A 26516-nucleotide genomic window follows, 5' to 3' on the forward strand; every position below is an offset into this window, starting at 1 on the left:
TCTCTACACACCTGAATCATCGGTATTTTTGCAGCTCTTCCTATGAAACTAAAAATTGAGACCACTTATTCCATTAATCTTCTGCTTGTCCCAATCATTAACCCCCTAAGCAAGTTGGACTCCCAATAGTATCACATTTTTTTCTCTCTATATAATTAGAACCAACTGAAAACTCAATCTCCTACCATGGCTCAAACTTCTCAAATGTTTCGGCCACACAAAACAATTAATTCGGACAATCAAATTTTAAAAAAATAATCTTGAATGCCGAGTGCTCAAAATGAACCTAGTAGCAAAGTCAATAAACCGATATTTCTCACAATCATATTAGCATAATTATGATATAATATACTAATGAATGTTGTAATGTCATTGGAATAACTGCCATATAACATATGCTATACAATTGCTGCAATATTCCACACCTGAATATGGGATTTCCCTTCCACAAACTCTCCAATATTTCAAAAACCACGCATGCATGTATACAAATAGTTGTGTTTTAATGAATCTCTACTCAACACGCTAACACATGTTCTCCTCAATCACATTGGTGACCTCTAGGCAACAACGATCTATCACACAACTGTTGAGAAATCTAGGGCATGGATAGTTAAAATATTTCTCTGCTTGATAATTTCTTGTGATACACTTTTACTTCTTAACTTATATTCTTTTATTCATTATGTTATTATTGTGTTCTTTTCATAAAGACAATTACCAATATTCACAATAAAAGAAAAGTGACACTGTATGTAGGTTTTTCAACCAGGGCCAAAACCTCTCACCTCTTGAGAGGAAAACCCGATGAAAATTCTTCTTCTAGATCTTCAATTGACGAGTACCAAGACCATGACATAGACCCTTGACTCTAGTATCCTCCCAAGAACCTTGTCACTAACCTTGATGCTCTACCTCTTCCCTTCCTTGACATTCTTTGAATTGATTTCCTTGACTCCTTCTACAGAAACTCGGTCTCTATTCTTCACACTATTCCTTCTCGGCTTCCTCTAGACTTTCACTGATCTTCTCTAGAGAAACTCAGTCTCTAGATCTCTATGTCAGTCACCTAGAATAATCCTTATTTTGCTACCCCAGAAGAAACCTCTCCTTCACTTGCCTAGAATAAACTTCTCCTTCGCTTGCCCAGAATAATACCTTCTTCGCTGCCCCAGAAGAACCCTTCTTCGGTGATCCAGAAGAACCCTTCTTCGCTGCCCTAGAAGAATCTCTTTCACTGCCCTAGAAGAATCTCTTTCACTGCCCTAGAAGAAATATATCTTCGCACTGCCCAGAAGAAACCCTCTTCTCTCTTCTTCACACTTCTCTTTGAAGCCTCTTTCTTCGCACTTCTCTTGACCCCTTCTTCGCACTTTTGTTTCCCTTCTACTTCACACTTCTGCTTGTCGAGATCAAGTTGAGTTGCTTGCTTCTAATGGAGGCTGAGTGTGGCTATATATATACACCTCATCATTTGCCCATTAGGCTGACATGATGGCTAGAGGTTAGGTCAACTTCTTCTAGCATTTGTAGTTTCATGATCCGGATTATCCACAGTTTCAGTTCATTCTGCCAACGTTTCAAACCCCAAATGGGGTCAATCATCACGACAAATCAGAAAGAATATGATTGAAAAATTATTGAGAGAAGAGAGCCTTGCGACCTGGATATAAATAAACCAAGAACCCTAATTTCTTATAAAGGCCGACACATGATTCCTAATTTTTATTAATTATTATTTTATTTTTATTTATTATTTTCCTATATAATAATTACATAGATTTTTTAAAAACTTTAATTAATTATTTAATTATTCCTTATTAGTCTAATTAATTAATTCCCTTTTTATTTAATTAAATAATTTACATTAAATTATTTTAACCTTCCTTCAATTAATCAATTATTGATTAATTAATTAATTAATTAATTAACTAATTAATTAATTAATTAACTAATTAATTCATTAATTCATTAATTAATTCATCAAATTAATTAATTTATTAATTTTTAATCTTTTATTTTTATTTGATTAATAAATTGATTAATTAATAAATTTGTTTTAAATTAATAAAATAAATTTGTTTTTAATCAATTAATAAGTCCCTATTAAATTTAATTAAAATCCAATTAAAATTGTTAAAGAAAATAATTTATAATACTAAAGCTCTAATTCTTTTTTTTTTCACTTACTGGTTCACGGATACCCGGGTCAGTGGGTAGCCGCTACGTCCAGGGTTTTAAACACTGAGGGTTTAAGACGCCAGATTTTTGGGAGGGATGATGGTAAGAGTCAGCATGAAGATAGCTATCAGTATGAGTTTTCTTCCTGTAGACCTGGTGTCCCAAAGTACCATCCTCTTTTCTACTGATCAGAACATCTAGAAAGGGGATCTTACCATTCTCCTCAAGCTCCATCGTAAATTTGATTTCGGAAGATATAGAGTTAAGGTGATTGAAGAACTTCTCAAGCTCTGCCTTACCATGAGTCCAATTCAGGTTGGTGTCATTGACAAATCTTTTCCACCATGCTGGCTTCAAGTGGAATGAACCAAGGGCTTTTCTTTCAAAGTACTCCATGTATAGGTTGGCGACAATAGGTGAGAGCGGGGAACCCATGGCGACTCCAGAAATTTGTTCATAATAGTGATCTTGGAAACTGAAAAAAGTGGACCGCAAACAGATTTCTGCAAGCTTCGCTGTTTCAGGATCAGTGGCCATCTTTATAACATGAACAGCTTCATCAAGAGAAATCTTTGTAAACAAAGATACGACATCAAAGCTTACAAGAATATCATCTTTATGCACCCTTTTATTCTTAATAAGCTTTACAAAATCACATGAGTCTTTTATAAAAGAGTCAGTGTTACCAACCAAAGGTTTTAGGATCTTAGCTACATACTTGGCTAATTCATAGGTAGGGGAACCAATGGTGTTAACAATTGGTCTAAGGGGGACCCCTTCCTTATGGATCTTTGGTAATCCTTAGATTCTAGGAATAACCTCACAGGAGGGAATCAGCTTCTTTTTTATTTTATCTTCCAGGTTGGTCTCCATGATGGCTTTCTTGACCTGCTTTATCACCTTGGGAATAGGGTTGGAGTTGACTCTTCTGTAACTTCCACAACTGAAATGTTCATTCATTTTGTGAATGTAATCTTCTTTATTTAACACAACGGTGGCGCCACCTTTATCAGCTTTAAGAACAACTATCTTATCATTATTTCGGAGAGATCTAAGAGCCTCTCGCCCTTCTTTATTCAAGTTACTCTTTGGGCGCTTAGACTTCAACATAGCTAGGGAACATTCTTGTCTTAATATCTCCCTGTCGTTTGAGGAAAGACCTTGAGTCCCATTCTCAATGTTGCAAATGATGCTTTCAAAGGGAATGTTCTTAGGTGAGACCGCAAATCCCAATCCCTTGCTCAGGATTTTGATCTCTTCAGAGCTGAGAATTATGGATGAGAGATTCACGACTCTCTTATCACACTTATTGGGAACAATGGGGTTTCCCATAACAAACCTATCATTGTCAGAATTATCACTGGTAGCTCTATGGCTTGAATTGGTTTCAGCATCAAGATCTTTACCATCAAAGTTGCTTCCATTCTTATAAATATTATAATCATCCATGATTCTATTAGCATCACTTTTAATGTTCTCGGTATACTTAATTCCAACATCTTTAAATAAATTATAATCGTCCATGATTCTTATAGCATCACTATTAACGTTGTTGGTATCATTAATTTCACCATCCTTACTAACTTCCACATCCTTACTAACGAATTCTGATGGACCTCCAATGCGATTCTTCTTATTGCTGCTGGAATCACCCTCAGGGACAGCGTAAGAGACCCTACTACCTGCGTGTTCCTCCATAGCGTAGTTACTGTTGGAAGTGTGCTGAACAAAGTAGGAGACCATGCTGCCTGCGTGCTCCACATTGTCATCATTGCTGCTGGAAACGGTTGCTTGAACAGCGTGCTCATCATTGCTGATGGAAACGATTGCTTGAACAACGTGCTCCATATCGATTGGTTGAATTACTGGCTGAACATTGCAAATTACTGCGTGCTCCACATTGCAAGTTACAGGTTGAGCGTGCTCCATGATATCGATTGGTTGAACAGCGTGGGTAGCCCATCCAGCGTTCTTGCATTCTGCTGGAACCCTTATTTCAGCGTATTCTCTTTCAGTGTCAACGCTGTCCAGATCTTCTGCTGGTGAAGCGTTGTCATAGTAAGGGATCACCTGTTCTGTTGTTATGGCGTTGGGAACAGCGCAGGAAGTTTTAACCGAGCAGGAGATTGGCATACTCAACTCTTTTCTGCTTACAGCATTAAAACCCACGCCTTCCTCCAACTTGGCCAGCTTCCTGGACTGTCTTTCCCTGGCGATTCTACCCTCTGACTGGGCCTTCAATGCAGCTTTCGCATCAATTATTTTCCAAAGATCAAAGCTAATTTTCATAGTTAGTTTCAGATGGGAGGAAAGGGCCAAGCGATTGAGCCTGTCTAAAGCTGCCCTGGTTCTTTTAATTTCACTCCGAATTAGGGCCAAACTTAATCTCAGAAACGACTTATTATTATAATGATTAAATAGTCTATGATTTACCCTGGAAAAAGGAGGAATGATTTTCTTGTTCCTACATTGCTTTAGAAATTGCAGGTCTGCAATTCTCCTCTCAATTTTTATCCTCAGGATTTCGAGAAGACAGATCTCCTTCCATGTTTCCCCTCCATACAGGGAAGTTATGTTAGATTTTAAGCTTCTGTGGAAGTTATTTGTAGTTTCATGATCCGGATTATCCATAGTTTTCAGTTCATTCTGCCAACGTTTCAAACCCCAAAGGGGGTCCATCATCAGGACAAATCAGAAAGAATATGATTGAAAAATTATAGAGAGAAGAGAGCCTTGCGACCTGGATATAAATAATCCAAGAACCCTAATTTCTTATAAAGGCCGACACATGATTCCTAATTTTTATTAATTATTATTTTATTTTTATTTATTATTTTCCTATATAATAATTACATAAATTTTTTAAAAACTTTAATTAATTATTTAATTATTCCTTATTAATCTAATTAATTAATTCCTTTTTTATTTAATTAAATAATTTACATTAAATTATTTTAACCTTCCTTCAATTAATCAATTATTGATTAATTAATTAATTAACTAATTAATTCATTAATTCATTAATTAATTCATCAAATTAATTAATTTATTAATTTTTAATCTTTTATTTTTATTTGATTAATAAATTGATTAATTAATAAATTTGTTTTAAATTAATAAAATAAATTTGTTTTTAATCAATTAATAAGTCCCTATTAAATTTAATTAAAATCCAATTAAAATTGTTAAAGAAAATAATTTATAATACTAAAGCTCTAATTCTTATTTCAAAAAAAATTTATTTAGAATTTTTATTCCAATTGAATTTTTATTTGATTAAAATTATTATTTCATTTAAAAAAATTTATTTCATTTAAATTTTATTTGATTAAAATTTTAATTTTAATTTCTTTTTCTATAATTAATAGATTAAATTAAATTAATTTATTAATTTATATTGTTTAATTGATTTTGATTTTTGAATTTAATTAAAATCAATTAATTCATATTACATCCTAATGATTTAATTTAATATAACTCTAAATTATCAATTTGATTAATATTTATTCAAATAAAATCTTAATTACAACTTATTGTTATTAATTAAATTTATATAATCAAAGTTATTTTTAGTTATATTTTTTTAGAAATTTTTGGAATATTATTAATCATTTGATTTGTTATTGGAAAGGTTATGATTAATTTCAAATTTTATTTTATTTATTTTATTTAAGAATTAAATCATTAATTTAATTTATTTTAATAATATAATTAATTAAATTAAATTAATTTGATTTAATTGTTTTAATTAATTAATTAAACTTCCGAAATGAAAGACCCCTTATTTCCGATCTTATGCTTCCAAGGGTCCGAGGGGGTTTATTCGCTTGATCAGGGGAAGCCAATTTCCACTGATTTCACTCCCATTGTCCCTGTTGAGGTTCTGAGGAAATTTCATAATTTCAATGGCCTCTCTAATTTTTCTTTTATGATAGCTGTCCTCTCTTGCAGTTACCTTGGCGTCTTCCAAACACACATGATGTTTGGTCTTGGACGAGTGCTCTGCAAGGGCCGATGTGCAGGATCTTTCATTCTTTATGTCAGCGGCATGCTCTTTAAGTCTTATTTTCAGAAACCAACCTGTTTCCCCATTATAACTCTTGCCACATGAGCAATCGATCTTGTACACTCCCTTGAGTTGTTGTCGATCAATGTTATCCTTAACCGACCTCATCATTTGCCTTATCGTTCCACATGTTGTAAATTGAGTGTCTATGTTATTCTTCCTTAAAATTTTTGCAATCTTATCAGTAATCCCATGGATGAATGGAAGGTAAACTTTCCCTTGATATTCCTTCTTGTCTCGAGGGGGATGCTCAGAGAGGGCCCTATCCTGAGCCCTTCTTATAGCTTTCTTGATACTCCACTCCTTGTATCCAATGTTTTTGAAGACAGAGGTTAAGTGTTCAATCTCATCCTTTATGTGATCAGGGTCAGAAATCCTGAAAGCCCTCACAGCCAGGGTGTTTAAGACGCCAGATTTTTGGGAGGGATGATGGTAAGAGTCAGCATGAAGATAGCTATCAGTATGAGTTTTCTTCCTGTAGACCTGGTGTCCCAAAGTACCATCCTCTTTTCTACTGATCAGAACGTCTAGAAAGGGGATCTTACCATTCTCCTCAAGCTCCATCGTAAATTTGATTTCGGAAGATATAGAGTTAAGGTGATTGAAGAACTTCTCAAGCTCTGCCTTACCATGAGTCCAATTCAGGTTGGTGTCATCGACAAATCTTTTCCACCATGCTGGCTTCAAGTGGAATGAACCAAGGGCTTTTCTTTCAAAGTACTCCATGTATAGGTTGGCGACAATAGGTGAGAGCGGGGAACCCATGGCGACTCCAGAAATTTGTTCATAATAGTGATCTTGGAAACTGAAAAAAGTGGACCGCAAACAGATTTCTGCAAGCTTCGCTGTTTCAGGATCAGTGGCCATCTTTATAACATGAACAGCTTCATCAAGAGAAATCTTTGTAAACAAAGATACGACATCAAAGCTTACAAGAATATCATCTTTATGCACCCTTTTACTCTTAATAAGCTTTACAAAATCACTTGAGTCTTTTATAAAAGAGTCAGTGTTACCAACCAAAGGTTTTAGGATCTTAGCTACATACTTGGCTAATTCATAGGTAGGGGAACCAATGGTGTTAACAAGTGGTCTAAGGGGGACCCATTCCTTATGGATCTTTGGCAATCCTTAGATTCTAGGAATAACCTCACAGGAGGGAATCAACTTCTTTTTTATTTTATCTTCCAGGTTGGTCTCCATGATGGCTTTCTTGACCTGCTTTATCACCTTGGGAATAGGGTTGGAGTTGACTCTTCTGTAACTTCCACAACTCAAATGCTCATTCATTTTGTGAATGTAATCTTCTTTATTTAACACAACGATGGCGCCACCTTTATCAGCTTTAAGAACAACTATCTTATCATTATTTCAGAGAGATCTAAGAGCCTCTCGCCCTTCTTTATTCAAGTTACTCTTTGGGCGCTTAGACTTCAACATAGCTAGGGAACATTCTTGTCTTAATATCTCCCTGTCGTTTGAGGAAAGACCTTGAGTCCCATTCTCAATGTTGCAAATGATGCTTTCAAAGGGAATGTTCTTAGGCGAGACCGCAAATCCCAATCCCTTGCTCAGGATTTTGATCTCTTCAGAGCTGAGAATTATGGATGAGAGATTCACGACTCTCTTATCATACTTATTGGGAACAATGGGGTTTCCCATAACAAACCTATCATTGTCAGAATTATCACTAGTAGCTCTATGGCTTGAATTGGTTTCAGCATCAAGATCTTTACCATCAAAGTTGCTTCCATTCTTATAAATATTATAATCATCCATGATTCTATTAGCATCACTTTTAATGTTCTCGGTATACTTAATTCCAACATCTTTAAATAAATTATAATTGTCCATGATTCTTATAGCATCACTATTAACGTTGTTGGTATCATTAATTTCACCATCCTTACTAACTTCCACATCCTTACTAACGAATTCTGATGGACCTTCAATGCGATTCTTCTTATTGCTGCTGGAATCACCCTCAGGGACAGCGTAAGAGACCCTACTACCTGCGTGTTCCTCCATAGCGCAGTTACTGTTGGAAGTGTGCTGAACAAAGTAGGAGACCGTGTTGCTTGCGTGCTCCACATTGTCATCATTGCTGCTGGAAACGGTTGCTTGAACAGCGTGCTCATCATTGCTGATGGAAACGATTGCTTGAACAGCGTGCTCCATATCGATTGGTTGAATTACTGACTGAACATTGAAAATTACTGCGTGCTCCACATTGCAAGTTACAGGTTGAGAGTGCTCCATGATATTGATTGGTTGAACAGCGTGGGTAGCCCATCCAGCGTTCTTGCATTCTGCTGGAACCCTTATTTCAGCGTATTCTATTTCAGTGTCAGTGTTGTCCAGATCTTCTGCTCGTGAAGCATTGTCATAGTAAGGGATCACCTATTCTGTTGTTATGGCGTTGGGAACAGCGCAGGAAGTTTTAACCGAGCAGGAGATTGGCATACTCAACTCTTTTCTGCTTACAGCATTAAAACCCACGCCTTCCTCCAACTTGGCCAGCTTCCTGGGCTGTCTTTCCCTGGCGATTCTACCCTCTGACTGGGCCTTCAATGCAGTTTTCGCATCAATTATTTTCCAAAGATCAAAGCTAATTTTCATAGTTAGTTTCAGATGGGAGGAAAGGGCCAAGCGATTGAGCTTGTCTAAAGCTGCCCTGGTTCTTTTAATTTCACTCCGAATTAGGGCCAAACTTAATCTCAGAAATGACTTATTATTATAATGATTAAATAGTCTATGATTTACCCTGGCAAAAGGAGGAATGATTTTCTTGTTCCTACATTGCTTTAGAAATTGCAGGTCTGCAATTCTCCTCTCAATTTTTATCCTCAGGATTTCGAGAAGACAGATCTCCTTCCATGTTTCCCCTCCATACAGGGAAGTTATGTTAGATTTTAAGCTTCTGTGGAAGTTATTTGTAGTTTCATGATCCGGATTATCCACAGTTTTCAGTTCATTCTGCCAACGTTTCAAACCCCAAAGGGGGTCCATCATCAGGACAAATCAGAAAGAATATGATTGAAAAAATATTGAGAGAAGAGAGCCTTGCGACCTAGATATAAATAAACCAAGAACCCTAATTTCTTATAAAGGCCGACACATGATTCCTAATTTTTATTAATTATTATTTTATTTTTATTTATTATTTTCCTATACAATAATTACATAAATTTTTTAAAAACTTTAATTAATTATTTAATTATTCCTTATTAGTCTAATTAATTAATTCCTTTTTTATTTAATGAAATAATTTACATTAAATTATTTTAACCTTCCTTCAATTAATCAATTATTGATTAATTAATTAATTAATTAACTAATTAATTCATTAATTAATTCATCAAATTAATTAATTTATTAATTTTTAATCTTTTATTTTTATTTGATTAATAAATTGATTAATTAATAAATTTGTTTTAAATTAATAAAATAAATTTGTTTTTAATCAATTAATAAGTCCCTATTAAATTTAATTAAAATCCAATTAAAATTGTTAAAGAAAATAATTTATAATACTAAAGCTCTAATTCTTATTTCAAAAAAAAATTATTTAGAATTTTTATTCCAATTGAATTTTTATTTGATTAAAATTATTATTTCATTTAAAAAATTTTGAATTTAATTAAAATCAATTAATTCATATTACATCCTAATGATTTAATTTAATATAATTCTAAATTATGAATTTGATTAATATTTATTCAAATAAAATCTTAATTACAACTTATTCTTATTAATTACATTTATATAATCAAAGTTATTTTTAGTTATATTTTTTAGAAATTTTTGGAATATTATTAACCATTTGATTTGTTTTTTTTTTTTTTTTTTTTTCGATGTGGTTCACGGGGGCACCGAAGGTGGGCCGCTACGTCCACGTAGAGCTGCACGGCCATCAGGCCTACCCCCGAGGGCGTCGAGGAGATTTGACCCCGCGACCTCTCAAACCGGAGAGTACTATCAGCGGGAACTCGACCATTTGAGCTAACCCTCGGGGGCCTAACCATTTGATTTGTTATTGGAAAGGTTATGATTAATTTCAAATTTTATTTTATTTAAGAATTAAATCATTAATTTAATTTATTTTAATTAATATAATTAATTAAATTAAATTAAATTAATTAAATTAAATTAAATTAATTAGATTAATTTGATTTAATTGTTTTAATTAATTAATTAAACTTTCGAAATGAAAGACCCCTTATTTCCGATCTTATGCTTCCAAGGGTCCGGGGGGGTTTATTCGCTTGATCAGGGGAAGCCAATTTCCACTGATTTCACTCCCATTGTCCCTGTTGAGGTTCTGAGGAAATTTCATAATTTCAATGGCCTCTCTGATTTTTCTTTTATGATAGTTGTCCTCTCTTGCAATTACCTTGGCGTCTTCCAAACACACATGATGTTTGGTCTTGGACGAGTGCTCTGCAAGGGCCGATGTGCAGGATCTTTCATTCTTTATGTCAGCGGCATGCTCTTTAAGTCTTATTTTCAGAGACCGACCTGTTTCCCCAATATAACTCTTGCCACATGAGCAATCGATCTTGTACACTCCCTTGAGTTGTTGTCGATCAATGCTATCCTTAACCGACCTCATCATTTGCCTTATCGTTCCATATGTTGTAAATTGAGTGTCTATGTTATTCTTCCTTAAAATTTTTGCAATCTTATCAGTAATCCCATGGATGAATGGAAGGTAAACTTTCCCTTGATATTCCTTCTTGTCTCGAGGGGGATGCTCAGAGAGGGCCCTATCCTGAGCCCTTCTTATAGCTTTCTTGATACTCCACTCCTTGTATCCAATGTTTTTGAAGACAGAGGTTAAGTGTTCAATCTCATCCTTTATGTGATCAGGGTCAGAAATCCTGAAAGCCCTCACAGCCAGGGTGTTTAAGACGCCAGATTTTTGGGAGGGATGATGGTAAGAGTCAGCATGAAGATAGCTATCAGTATGAGTTTTCTTCCTGTAGACCTGGTGTCCCAAAGTACCATCCTCTTTTCTACTGATCAGAACGTCTAGAAAGGGGATCTTACCATTCTCCTCAAGCTCCATCGTAAATTTGATTTCGGAAGATATAGAGTTAAGGTGATTGAAGAACTTCTCAAGCTCTGCCTTACCATGAGTCCAATTTCTTCTAGCATGTTCTTCCATCATTATAGGCAAACTTGAAGAGGATAAGTGACAAGGTCTTGGAGGATACTTTACATAGACAAATTTGACTTTATACAATGTGTAACATGACTTCATTACATGACAATGACTCTAACATTTTATGACTAGATGACAAAATAATTCCTAAAGACTCCCAATGGGAGTCTTGACTCAAAAATACAATCTCTTGCTCATGAAACCCATGATGCAAGCATTACACTATTTTTTTCTTCTTCTTTACATCTCATTACATAAAATCATAATTACATATCAAAGACCAAACCTAGTTATACATTTCAACACTCCCTCTTAACTAGGGAGGTATTCATAAGGGTTCTTGGACTTTTTCAATTTGAAGAATTTCTCATAAGAAGAATTCAGATTGGTAACTCATTTGTACAACATCATATCAACCAACATTGTTACCTAATAAGGCCTTGACTAAAAACTCCTTATCTCCACAAGATCTGAGCTTAATCCTGGCAAGTCCAATGATTTATAGACACCCTCATCATTATCTCTATTGGAACATACCCCACTGGGGTTCTCTCAGGGTATGTTCCATGAGGAATATATCTTGGACTCCCCAACCATAAAAGAATATTGTTCCTCCATGACTACTCTTCCATTGGATGCCCTATATCATCCCCAAAGAATATTAGATGCCAAATGATTACCAAATCCTCCATTCTGTCTTCCCAAGTGAAGACCAGAATGTCATGTCTATCTCTCCCTCTCAAATAGGGAGGCCATATTCCAATAAGGAATGTACTCATTCCTACACAAGGAATGTACCTAAGCTCCCTCTTGGCTTAGGAATTTCCAAGTTTCTTCCAAGTAAGAAACTTCTTTTTCTGGCTCCCTCTTAACTAGGGACCTACAACAACTCCTTATGTGGAACAAGTTGCCCGAAGCACTCCTCTTTTCTTTGATGTCATCATTTTCTTATGGAGTTTTCATCTTTCGGGGAATTCTTCATAGGGGACATACCATCCATCACTTTCATCCATGAGTTAATCATGTCCTCATCTCATCAGAAAGTGATCCATCAAATTTTCCATCTAGCCTTTACTTTATGTCATTCTGCCTTCATGTCATATTTTCCGGAAGGATCTCACATCGTTGTTAGAAATGTATTTCACAATAATCACTTCATGATTTTTTTAGTCAACGTTTCGAACCAACTATTGTGGTTCATCCTCAGGATAAGGATGAAAAAACAAGATAAGTCAATAGGTATAAAAAAAAAGAAATGCCTCAGGTCCCAAAAGTGGTCGTTGGAAATTTAGTTAATAAATTAAATAATTTCAGTGTTAAGATGAATGTTAATGTATAGTTAGGTCAAAATACTATTCAAATTAGTTAGGAAATTATATTAATAAAATAAATAATAATACTACTTTTAAAGAGCAAGGAAAACTAGTTAAAGAAAAAGGTATAAAATTAATAATTAATAAATAAATTAATAATAAATATATTACATAAGGGTAAATAAAATGAATAATAAACTTGAAAAAGAAAAATAAAAATTAATAAATAAATTAAATTAAATTAAATTATAATTGAAAATGAAAAAAATAAATTACATAATAAATAAATAAATAATAAAAATAAAAATAAATTAATTAATTAATTAATTTTATAAGCTTATAAGTCAAGTCGAAAGGGAAGTCATTAAAAAAATAAAAATAAAAATAAAAAATTAATATATTATTAAGGGATAAGTCATAATAAATAAAATAAATTGAATTAAAAGAAGGAACATAAAAGAACTACAAAATAGAAAAGAGGAAAATAATGGAAAGGATCAATCACAAACAAAATCAAAAGAATGAAAAACCTGAGCACCAAAACAAAAAGGAAAATTAAAATAATATTAAGAACCAAGAGGTCAAGATGAAAGGGCAGGAACCCAGCTCCTACTTAATTTCCAACCATCATCCCTATTGAGATTTCTTGCATGCTTTTCAATTTCAATGGCCTCCTGTATCTTCCTATGGTGAAAGTGATTAACCTTAGTGATGACTTGGGAGTCCTTAATACATACATGGTGCGTAGTTTTCTCTGCATGCTCAGCTATAGCTGAGGACTGGGAACACCTGTGTTTGATGTCTGCAACATGCTCTTGAATACGAAGATTGATGGAGCGACTCGTTTCCCCAATGTAGGGAATCCCACAAGAGCAAGGGATTGAATAAACCCCTTTCATGTCTTTAGGGTCAACCGGGTCCTTAACAGACCTAAGGGAGCTTCTGATGGTACGAAGGGGGTTAAAGGTAGCAAGGATCTTATGCTTTTTAAGGATATGAGCAATCTTGTTAGTGGTCCCATGGATAAAAGGAAGTTTAACCATGGAAACAGGACCATCTATATCATTTTTAACCTTGGGTCCCTTACTAGCTCTTTGAAAAGCCCTAAGACCTTGATGTCTGCTATAGCCATTCTTTTTGAAGACCTTCAAAAGATGAGATTTCTCCTCCTCGAGGTGACTGCCATCACAAATCCTTAAGGCCCGGGTGGCAAGAGTATTAAGAACTCCAAATTTCTGGGTTGGAAAATGGTGGGAGCTCGCATGAATACATTGTGATGTATGAATTTTTTTACGGAAAACACGGTGCGACAAGGAGCCATCATCTAACCTACAGAGAAGAACATCGAGGAAAGGAAGGCACCCATCAACCTCAACCTCCATTGTGAATTTGATGGAGTCAGATTGAGAGTTCAGATGATCAAGAAAAAGGTCTAACTTCTCTCGCCCATGGTGCCATTAGTGTCATAAATAAATTCACTGATGAAGACACTACCAAGTTAGTGGGCCTTTGCCTTAACTCTACCTTTTTCAACTTCCAAGGGGAATTCTACAAACAAACATGTGGTGTTGTGATGGGATCTCTACTCTCCCTTGTCGTTGCTAACTTATTCATGGAGGATTTCAAGATCAAAGTTTTGGCCTCCACTCCTTGTTGCCCCAATCTTTGGAAAAAGTTTGTCGAAATCTTGTAGAAATTTCCATGATTTTCAGGGCAAATTTGTTTTATATTGACGTTACAAATTCACCATTTCAAAAAATCAAAATGCTAGTGTGTTTGAACCATTTTTTTTTATGGTGGAAATGAATTTAACACCATCAAGAACCCTTAGGGACCCAAAATCCTCAAATTTGACCACTACAACCCAGATTTTCAAAAAAATCTACCAAATTTTATCATAATCTTACAAGAATTTAAATTTAAAATTGCAAAAAAATGAATTATAAATTTAAACTATCACATAATATCATAAACTTATAACATAATGTTATAAAATTAATCCATAGCTATAAAGTTCGATTACAAAAATAAATAAAATTATCTTTTCACCGAATTTCAATGTTGAAGTTTCACCCACCTTGTGACAAACTGACATAGTTGTGAAGGTTACATTATTCTTAAATCTCAGGTGTGAAGGTTACATTATTCTTAATTTCGGATATTAAGAGTGATTATTTACACTAACGTTGTTTGTGAGGACGGGACACCCATGTTAACTTGCCTCTGAAACTTGGAGTCCATTTAATCCGAAACGTGTTCAGCACATGTGCCTTGCATTCATACTCTCCACTTTTTGGTGTAACTACTACTTTTCCAATTCCTCTTGTCACATATCCACCACAGGTGCCTTCCATTCATCCTCCATTGAAGTCACATGTGGACTGCCTCCTAACCTCCCTACCTGATTCTGCCACCGCCAACTAAAATAAGACCATATAAACTTTTTAATCCTTTAAATTAACTTTGAAATTCTTAAAACTAACTATTATAGTTGGTTGTGTTCAAATAAAATTTCATTTAAATAAATTTCACCTTTGACTTAGATTTTTCAAATATATCTTCCGTTTGCTCAATAGTCCAAAAAACTTTCAGCGTTGAAAGATTATTATTCTTATTTTGTTTGAAAAAATATTATTATTATTTTTTTTAAGGATGGTTTGAAAATTATTAGTATTATTTTTTTAATTATGGGTTTTACCTAGATTTTGATAAAATGTTACTGAACCACTCAAAAAATGTAACTAATTGCGAAATAGTTTAATTTTATATTTATAATAAAAAAAACCATACATATTCTACTCTCTAGTTTTAAACATGTAACCTCTTAAGAAGAAACACATACTCTTATCCATTAGACCCACTCAAATTATATCTATTATATTTATCAATAATAAATACAAATGAAACTTTTTCAATCACATTAATATTTTTAATGTAATTATACTAATTTTGACATTTAAAATTAAATGTTGAATTTAATTAAATAATAAATTCTAAAATATTTTTAAAAATACAATAAAAATATAATTTAGAAAATTAACAACAATAAAGTCGAAAAATTAACTTGGAAATAAACAAAAATTCAAAAAGTTAACATAGAAAATGAACAAAACGTGAAGTAAAAAGTTAACTTCCTTCGTTTCCATCTCTTTCCGAATCTGTAAAAGATGGCTGATGTCTCCCTACACAGGCTATCATTGAAAATGCAATGGTAAATTTTCAAGTATCTTTTAATAGATTTGGTAAAATCGTGAATGGTTGATTGTGGTTCATGTTCTTTGAGGTCAGAATTTGCAATTAACATTAGTTTAATTTAGGTGGGAGTCCTATTAAATATTAGCGTGGACAATAGTTTTTTTATTTTTTTATATAGTAAGTTGATGATAAGGTTGTGCTTGCTTTTTATTTTGTATATTAAATATTATTTTATTTTCATTTAATTGTAGTAAGCATGTTATTGTATAGTGTTTAGTATTTTTTTTAAAAATTGATTAAAAAAATTTTCATAGAAAACAAGTCAATAAATAACTATACAAAATATTTAAATAATATCAATTTATAAAAAAATTACATGTGAAAAAATTAATTTACACATAAAAATATTAAATTTTTCTAAACTAATATTAAATAAATATTTAAAATAAATCTATACTAATAATATATTATTTTTAAACTGAGACCACCAGCTATTATTATTCATAATAAGCTAAAGTCTAAACATTAATGTCGTGCCATCAACCAAGAGCATTGATCCCACTAATTGCAAGAGATCCAACCCAGCTATAAATCATATTGCCATTAACATGAGCTTCACATCTATGGACGTGTGGGGGCTAGAGATAGAAAGGGTAGTATCGTTAGAGATAGTTGCAACGAGAAAGGTGGCAGCCATGCGTTTCAGTTTGTATATGTCATGGCATTTAATCCGTATAAGCCAACTGGACCAGCCAGTCATCTTGTTTAACAAGTAGCCAATTGGGCCAGCCAGTCATCTTGTTTAACAAGTAGCCAATTGTGAGGAAGATAGAGCTGGCAAGCAAGATAAATTATTCGCTATTTTCCTTTTTATATTCACGCCAAAACGCTTTCTTTTAATTTCCCGCTACACTGTCAGTCAATGTGATAAGGATGCTTAATTGATAATTTTGTATTTATATTATTGTTTTTAAAGGATGTGGTTTGATAGTTAGATAGAAAAATTTAGTATCATGTGACCAATTCTAAACAAAATTATGTATACTGAAAGTTGCTTAAAGCATGATTTTACCGTTGATAATATAACTTACATGTAACTTTAAAAACAAAAATCTATTAATTAAAAACATTAGCACCTAACATAAATGATAAACTATTTCTTATAAAATATTTCTATTTTAAATATATATTATTATTATTATTATTAAATTTTGAAAAAAAATAATAACATGAATATAATTTTAAAATTCTCGATTTAAAAGTAAACACATAACGATAAAATTTCACATTTCAAATTCTATTATTATTATTATTATTTAATGTTTTTTGTTTATAGCTTGTGGCATGGCTAATAGATAGAGTAAACATGACATACTTATCACATTTTAGCAAGAAAATTCAATTACCTTTTAAGTTTTGAAGATTTGGAATATCTATTTATAAAAAAAAATTAATCTCATTTTGTTTAAGTGGTGGTTCACATGAGGAGGGTTGTGATTCTAGATTTAAATTTGATTAGTGTAAAACGTTGATTGCAAGAGTTTGAAAGGTTAGAATATTTGGATTTCTGAAATTTAAGTTTGTCTTTTATACTCATATATGTTATTGGTGTTAAGCAATGTTCTAGGTGTTAGTAAATGTGTAGTTTATAGGGTTAAATTATTAAATTAGATGGAATGTGAATGATTTTGTTTGTGGCAATACAGTTAGAGTTATTTTTCTAGCTTTCCCATGTTGTTTGTTGTATTATAAGATATATCATAACTATGAAATGTAGATAGTTGGTTTGCTTGGGGTTTAGTTCTTTCCAAATCATAAGTTCAAACCTTGTGGGGAGAGGTTGAGGAATGGAAATCACTTTAGGGAAATTAAACTTAGGTAATAAGTTTTTAATTAGTTACATACTTTTTTTACCTTTGCCAAATTACCATAAGAATATATACAATCTCCATCAAAAAATTGTTATCATATGTAAACAATTGAAGTTGTTTTTTTCCTATTAAAAAAATAAATAAATATGAGTTTCTAATTAGTTATATACATTTTGACCTTTGCCAAATTACCATAATAATATATACAATCTCCATCAAAGAGTTGTTACCAAATGTAAACAATGGAAATAATTGAAGTCGTTTTTTCTTATTAAAAAAAAAAAAGAATAAATATAGTGTTTTTTTAATCAAATTTGGATGGAGTTATTAATATTGCAATTCTCAAATTCATGTTAATAGTATTTTGTGACTTGGAAAGGGTTGAAATTTCAAGAGAAATTATAAGATCGTGTATTTTTTATTTTATTTTAAATCAAAATTAGGTGGAGCTAGTATCAACATATTGCAAAGCAATACTGAAAATAACTTGTGACTTTGCATCATAACAAGCTATCATTAATGTATCCACATGTATAAACTCTACCATTAATGTATCCACATGTATAAACTCTACCCCCTCTAGGATCGTATATTTTTTTTATTTTATTTTATTTTAAATCAAAATTAGGTGGAGCTAGTACCAACATATTGCAAGTCAATACTGAAAATAACTTGTGACTTTGCATCACAACAGGTTACCATTAATGTATCCACATGTATAAACTCTACCTCCTCTGGAATCTTACATTTTTTTTTTTAAATCACAATTAGGTGGAGCTAGTACCAGCTTATTGCAAACCAATACTGAAAATAACTTGTGACTTTGCATCACAACAAGCTACCATTAATATATCCACATGTATAAACTCTATCCCGCTGTTTTTGAACCTACTACTTCTTATAAGAAAGCACATGTTCTTAACCATGGGAGTCACTCAATAACATTTATATATAAGAATTGTTATCTTCTTTTTCTAAATTCAATTTCCAAACAAATATTTATTTTTATATTATAAAAAATGATTTTTTTATAAACATTATAAAATTAACCTCATCCTTATTTAATTTATTTACAAATTTATAAATAATTAAGGGTCACTTACCTAGCAATAGCATAACTAATTAAATAAAAATATAATAGAGAATATTTACTGAATATTATCAAGCTATCATGAATCAATGGTGTGCCAAGAAATTTATTTTTTGTATGCTTCAATCTCAAGTACAAAGCATATACTATGGAATATTATGGTAATCAAGGGCGTTCCACGCAATCTTATTTTTTATATTATTATTATCGTTGTATTTGTAAAGGGTCTATGGCCCAAATATATAATTTTTTTATAGCCTTATTAATATAATTTCAATTGAAAACAAAAATTTGGTAATTGTGAATTGATTTTCATGTCCAGTGATGTATTTTTCCAAATATTAAACTGAAAACGAGGCATTGCGATGTTCATGTTAATCTCCTACCCGCCGGCAATGCTTGTCACCACCATCCCGTGACGCGGCGATATGCAACGGTTTTTTTTATAATAATATTTCACTTTAAATTTAGGAATTCAATTTTTTTGAAGCGAGATTTCTGATAATAAATAGGTAATACTGACCAATGAGCGCATCTGCGAATGTGTTGGCGAATTAAATAATTTTAATTAATTAATTAACTAATAAAATCTTTATTTTAATATACGAATATAGGAATTCAATGTCATTAGCACCAGAAAATTTGCTATCCAGATAAGGAAGGTGAAGACGGGACGCCACGTAAAAGTGACGTGTCAGCCATCTAGATCTGGTGTCGCAGATAATGCCGGGGCCGCCATGAAGTCAACACAGGGCGAGGCCAGTCCATCCATCTGGCTATTTTCTTAAAAATTGGAAATTTTATTCTCTGTGCTGACTAATTAGCTTAATCAGCCCTTAACAACCATTTATTTTATATATAAATTCGTCCCATCAAACCATTAAATCATAATCTGATTATTTTTCATTGAACAGAGAGCTGAAAAAGCTGAAATGGGGGATCACTCGCCCTCTGAGATTATCTCTTCAGTGCTCCCAAGGGTTCTCATAGTCTCGAGAAGAACAGTTCGTAAAAACAAATTCGTTGATTTTGTAGGTATGTTCGTCTGCTACTCTGTTTTTCCATTCATGCATAGTAATGGATGAATCTGGATTATGGGTTATTTGTAATCCATTCATGCATAGTAATGGATGAATCTGGATTATGGGTTATTTGTAATCAGAGTAATTTCAACCGTTCAGAGATGAATTTTTGAAAAATATGTGTTTTTGAATTTATTTTGTAAAATGTTTTACTTATATGCAGGTAGTGCAGGAAGATACAAGCAAAATAAATACAAGTCTTTATCACCAATTTTAGTTTCTAGAATTTTAATGTTTAAAATCGATTACCAACTCCAGTTTTTAGAATTTTAATTTTTAAAATCGATTAACAACTCCAGCTTCTAGAATTTCAGTGTTTAAAATCGATTACCAATTCCAGCTTCTAAAATTTTAGTGTAAAATTGATTTGCAGGAGCTCCCCCAGCTCCCCCCATATTATGATAAATTTATCTTTTACAAAAATTCATCTCACAAAAGTTGAAATGATTCTAAACAAGATGGAAGGTTTTGCATGCAGGAGAATATCACCTAGATCTGATTGTAAAATATGGAGCAGTTCCTGTTATTGTGCCCAGAGTGGCAGGAGTAAACCTGCTACTGGACAGCTTTGAGCCAATTCATGGAGTGCTTCTTTGTGAGGGAGAGGACATTGATCCTTCATTATATGAAAACGACCTGTCCTGTCTCTCTTCTCAAGAACTTGAAGAAATTAGGATTTTGCACAGCAGTGATACTGCCATTGACAGAGCCAAGGATACCATAGAATTACAGCTTGCACGTCGCTGTCTAGAGAAGAATATACCATATATGGGTATATGCAGAGGATCTCAGGTCCTCAATGTGGCTTGTGGGGGAACCCTGTATCAGGTGAGAGTCTAGTTTGAATTTTTGTCTGAACATATGGTGTATTGTATTTGAAATTAGATCTAGTAATGCAAAGCAGGAGGGATTTTTGTGCAGGACGTAGAGAGGGAGCTTTCTAAAAAACCAGGTGTCAAAGTTATGCACATGGACTATGGTAACTATGATGGGCATCGACACCCTGTCCAAGTGGTTAAAGAGACTCCACTTCACGCATGGTTTCAGGAATCATTAGAGGGGGATAGCATGCAAGAAATTCTGGTTAACAGCTATCATCATCAGGTAATATTTTTACTAAATATAGTTTTAGTAATAGTTGTTATAACTGTAGGCCAGTTGTTTCAGCCATGTCACATGTTCAAAATGGTAGAAGGTGGAAGTTATTTTTGGGAATTATGCTCAGATTTATTTTGGCATGAGATATACCAAATTTCATTTTGTATGGGATTTATTTCTAGTTTTATTCATTTTAAATCTCTGGAGGGGTCATTCATATTCTTTACAGTTTTAATTTTTGGAGGGATCATACGACCTTAGTTGTATGGCATTTACAAGTAGTCTCACCATTGTCTAAATCTCTGGAGGGGTCACCCATACAACGCTATAGCCTTAGTGTAAGAGGATATAAGCAATATGAAAGTAAATCCCATTACTAATTCATATACTAATTCATATAACTCTATTGTAAGAAAATAAAAACAATATTAAAATAATTCCCGTCACCAACTCCGGCCTATAAAATTTTGACATTTAAAATCGATTTACAAATAATCCCACCTTTATTCTATTCAATAAAATCTAATAAATTAACTAACCCCAAATCTAATTTCAATAAAACAACAGTTATAATTTCTGCCAGGATTCACCTGGCATGAGATCCAGTATATTGCGGATTGAAATGCTGACAGTTAATTAATTGGATTCCAGGGCGTAAAGAGGTTGGCAGAAAGATTCAGACCCATGGCGTATGCTCCAGATGGTTTGATCGAAGCGTTTTATGATCCTGCTGTATACAACCCAGAGGAGGGAAAGTTCATTATGGGTCTCCAGTTCCACCCTGAACGCATGCAGCACGATGATCAAGATGCCAACTGCACAGAAAATGCCTCGGAGAGCACTGCCTTCGATTACCCAGGATGTCCATGTGCTTATCAGGTATGAATGTTATTGCCGCATTGCTTCATCTTTCGCTTGCGTGGTGCCATGGTTGTCATTGACCGGAAACTTGTCCATTCAGATTCCAGAAAGATAGAAATATGCTATAAGCATACCAAGATTATACCCTATAAAAGAAATTAGGCCACTAGTTCTATCTATTAAACTATAGCTAAATCTCATTAAAAATACATTTTAATAAACATGTTAAATGGAATGGTTTTGCTTAAATACCAATGTAGTTTTTTCTTACATGACAAGACAAATAGCAGGGAGTCATGTATCATTCCGCCTGATACATTAAGCTGAAGCTAAATGTCATTAAAAAAATACATTTGACTGGACAAGTTAAGTAGAGAGCATGTCTCTTAGCATATTTCATTCATATATGACTATCAAATAGCATTTTTTATTCATTTATGACCATCAAATATAGAAGAAAATATATTAACATTTTTCATTTATAATCATAAAATAAAGATTTTGATTAATATACAATAAATTAAAAAAAATTAATTTAAACTTTATTAATAGTGAATGCTATAAAAAAAGAATAATCCAAACCATGAATGATGCACAGGTGACTAATCCAGTAATAAATGATATAGACCAGATGAACCTAATATACACCATCTTTCATTGATTTATGACCTAATCCAGAATATAAGAGTATCTTCATTTATTTATGAGCATAAAATAAAATAAAGATTTAGATTAATTTAAACATGTTGAATAATAAGATGATAAAAGTAAAATAAAGATTTAGATTTTAAAAAAAAATGAATATTTAATAAAGAGAATCTTAATTTATGAATCTTTGAATAAAGAGAATTTTAGAGAAATATAAATTTTACAACTTATCATAAGTGGATAAGATTATTTTTTAATAAGAACTTGGGTTGAGTTGACAAACTTGCTCCTATCACATAAGATTATTTTTTAATAAGAACTTGGGTTGAGTTGACAAACTTGCTCCTATCACTAATTTGGTGTTGGAAATTCATTTGCAAGTGGATAAGATTATTTTTTAATAAGAACTTGGGTTGAGTTGACAAACTTGCTCTTATCACTAATTTGGTGTTGGAAATTCATTTGCAAGTTGTCTCATCAATGTTCAAATATTCAAATCTTTGTATGGGTAACTCATAAGGCTATATCGATAATGTAAAAATAACAAATCTCATCACCAACTTAAGTTTCTAAAATTTTAATATTTCTTTATCATTTTTTTCAGAGAGAAATCCTCATATGACGGAAGCCCGCAGATTTTTACAAGCTTAATTTCTTTACGTTTCAATTAATTATATCATAAAGCTTAATTTCTTTACCTTTCAATTAATTATATCATAAAGCTTAATTTCTTTACATTTCAATTAATTATTTCTGCATTTGTTTTCAGGAATTTGTGAAGGCCGTAGTTGCTTACAAGAGAAAGCTAATTGCCTCCACTAAACAACGTGAAGTCAGCGTGAAACTTGACGGTGAGACAGAAAAGCAGAGAAAAAGAATAGTGCGAAGCTTTTCCATAGCTAAGCTTGTCTACCAGGATTACAATACTTACAAGCAATCCATTGACACAGCTGTAAATTCAGATCTGGAACCGGGTGCATCATTCCTTCAGGCAATAATAATAGTTCACTTCTAAATGTTCTTTTGTATTTTAATCCCAATTGCTTAGTTAGATTTGGTTACAATTCTCAGCTTTGTTAAAAAATTGCAGTATGGTTCTGTGAACTAAATTCCCTTTGTTTATTGATATTGATCCCCAGTTTAACACAGCATTCGACATTCCTCACCTAAGCGGAGCACTGAGCGTGGAAGAGGAGAAGAGGCTGAAGAAGATGGGAGCCACAGTTAGAAACTCAGGCTCGTATCTCGAAAATTTTCTTCACATGAATAAGAAGGAAAAAGAGAGGAAAGTGGCCGCGAGAAAATTAATGAGAGCGATGGCTACGCACCAGCTGTCAGAATTACTGGATTTTTATGGTGTGATGCTTCAAATTGGATCCGAGGTTCTGGAGGAAAAGATTAATGCGTCCTCGGAACGAGAAATGTCAACCATCTTCTAGCAGGAAGTATCACTGAAACTTCTGGACAGAGAGAAAGAAAGGTTGAGGTAAAAAAAAGGAAAGTAAGCCTGAGGTAAAAAAAAGGAAAGTAAGCCGCTGAAGAAAGGTGGTGACTTGATGTAAAAAAAAAGGGAAAGTAAGCCGCTGTGATTCCCACGTGAAAAGCGGATACATCGTTCTTCTTCCAATAACTGCAATGTCATTTGCAAATAGAAAGGTGGCCAAGAAAAACGTGAATTCAATGAATACAATCGAAGTACTAGTTTGAAAATCTTGCTTGATTCGGTCGAACACCATTCCAAAACAATTTCCGTTTTAGCCAAATTTTGATTTTCTCTTGGTTTAAAATAAGTTATGATTTTATTTATAGATTCAATAAAGTGAAAAAATTTAAAACTCAAACGTGTAATTTGAAGAATTTTTTATCAAATTATAAATAAGTTAAATAAAAAATATATATATAAATTTTTTCAAACAAATTAAAAATAAATATAAAATCTCAATTTTAAAATATTTATAAAAATATAAAAATAAACCACAACTTTATAATATTTATAAATAAAATAAAATAAACTACAACTTTAAATATTTATTATTAAAAAAATAAAATACAGCTTTAAGATATTTATTATTAAAACAAATAAATTATAATTTTAAAATATTTATATATTACCTCATTTGAGGACGACGTGGCAAGTAAGGTATTTACCCAAGAACGAGAAACTTCTTAAAAGCACAATTTTATAATTTAGAAATTTTCTTAAAACAACAATTTAGAAAACTTCTTAAACCATCAATTTTATAACTTTATAACTTAAGTTGTGGACAAATTGGAGAAGCATTTCATTTATCCGTTTAGGGGCATTTCTTCCTTCCACGGTATAAATGTTTTAAAAAATTTGAAATTGTAAAAACATCGGACGAGGTGATTATTAATTTAAGAGTTGTTTTTACTATGTTTTTTTGGATTTTTTAATGTGGAAATTTTAGCGGAAAAATTTGAGGTCAAATCTTGATTTGTGTTATTTAAACTGGTTTTTTGATTATATATATAGATTCAGCATCTTAAAAAATGTTTAGAGCACTTTGATTATCCAAGGATTATCCATCAAATTTGTGATTTCAATAAATTGTCACTAAATTTTTAAAAAAATTGGAAAAAAACTTCCAAAAAATTACACTTTATCTTATTATTATTTTTTAATAATATGCTTTAGTTATTTTTATTAAAAACAAAGAAATCAAACTTTAATTATTTCACCAAAGTTTCTTGGATAGGGGAGTGTGAGAATTAAGGAGATGCATATGGGGATGTGAGATCAAAGAGATGTAGGGAGTTGTACAGGAATGTGCGGAAGTAATGAGCACATTGGGTTTTTTATTTTAAAAAATATAAAAATAGATTACGGGAGTAGAAGGGAAATGCATATGGGATGTGTGGAAATACTTGGTATGGAAATTCAAGTTTTTTATATGGATTTTATTTTTGAAAATATCAAATTAAAATTAATAATGATAATATTTTAATAAATTTATGAATGTAAATAGTAAATAATAAAATAATATTAAATTTGAATTTGTGAATTTTATAAATATAATATAAAAATAATAAGTATAGTTTAATTTATAGATAAAATAGTTTTTTATTTGAATTCACTAAAATTAAGAAATATAATTTCATGATTTTTTTGTTATTTAAAATATATTTTTGAATGCATATTAAATTTAACACCCTCAAAATTACTGGGCACTGGAATTACTCAAATTAAATAATTTAAATTGGAGTTTTTAAAACTATCCATCACATTTTGATTAAAATTAACCATGAAAAATGTCGCGGAAAAGGTCATTTCGTCTATAAGTTAGACTACCCCAAAATAAAATAATAATGATAAAGTCTCAATGTATCAATTCATCCAATGCAAATTTGTACATTGTAATAGTAAACAATAAAATAAGGCAATACAACTTTTAATAATATTGTGATTTCTTAATGTTTAAGATGCACTTTTGAATGGATAAATGGATTCAAGCCATAAAAAAACCCCTGAGGCACTTGATCTTTGTAGATTAAACAACTTAAAAATATCTACTGGATTTTAGACAAATTTGACTAGAAAAAATGTTCTAAAAAGAGTCATTTCATCTATTAATTAGACTATACTATGAAATAATACTAAATTCAAATTTGTAAATGTTATAAACATGAGTTAGATTCCATATTCTAATAGGGTAATGTTTTATAAAGTGAAGCATAAGCTTCCCACATTTCCCATGCTATAGGGAAGGGGATGCTTGAGAAACATTTCCCCATATTAGCATTTGGGAAACACATGAGGAAGCACTTCCCTCTGGGAACGAGTTTCCCAAAGAGGAGATTTGCATCTCTTTCTAGATTATTTATCCAACAACTCATAAAGATAAAACAAATATGCACAATAGAGCTTTTAAAGTCATTCTCTTTTATCTTACCTATTCTATCTTTTTACTTAAATTTTTAATATCACT

General features: G+C 32.2%; 1 protein-coding gene across 1 annotated transcript; it reads left to right on the plus strand.

The window, feature by feature from the left end:
• Nucleotides 1–19778: 19778 nt before the first annotated feature.
• Nucleotides 19779–24304, plus strand: LOC149169897 (putative glutamine amidotransferase GAT1_2.1). Its single transcript, XM_089427190.1, has 6 exons — nt 19779–19915; nt 20441–20790; nt 20884–21066; nt 21712–21939; nt 23339–23560; nt 23709–24304. The coding sequence occupies exons 1-6, from the start codon at nt 19813–19815 to the stop codon at nt 24006–24008; spliced, it is 1386 nt and encodes a 461-aa protein (XP_089283316.1). The 5' UTR covers nt 19779–19812; the 3' UTR covers nt 24009–24304.
• Nucleotides 24305–26516: the final 2212 nt, after the last annotated feature.

This window comes from Pinus tabuliformis, chromosome 4_2, assembly GCF_031772625.1.
Source record: "Pinus tabuliformis cultivar Carrire ecotype Pingquan chromosome 4_2, CPIR1, whole genome shotgun sequence".
Lineage (NCBI taxonomy): Eukaryota > Viridiplantae > Streptophyta > Pinopsida > Pinales > Pinaceae > Pinus > Pinus tabuliformis.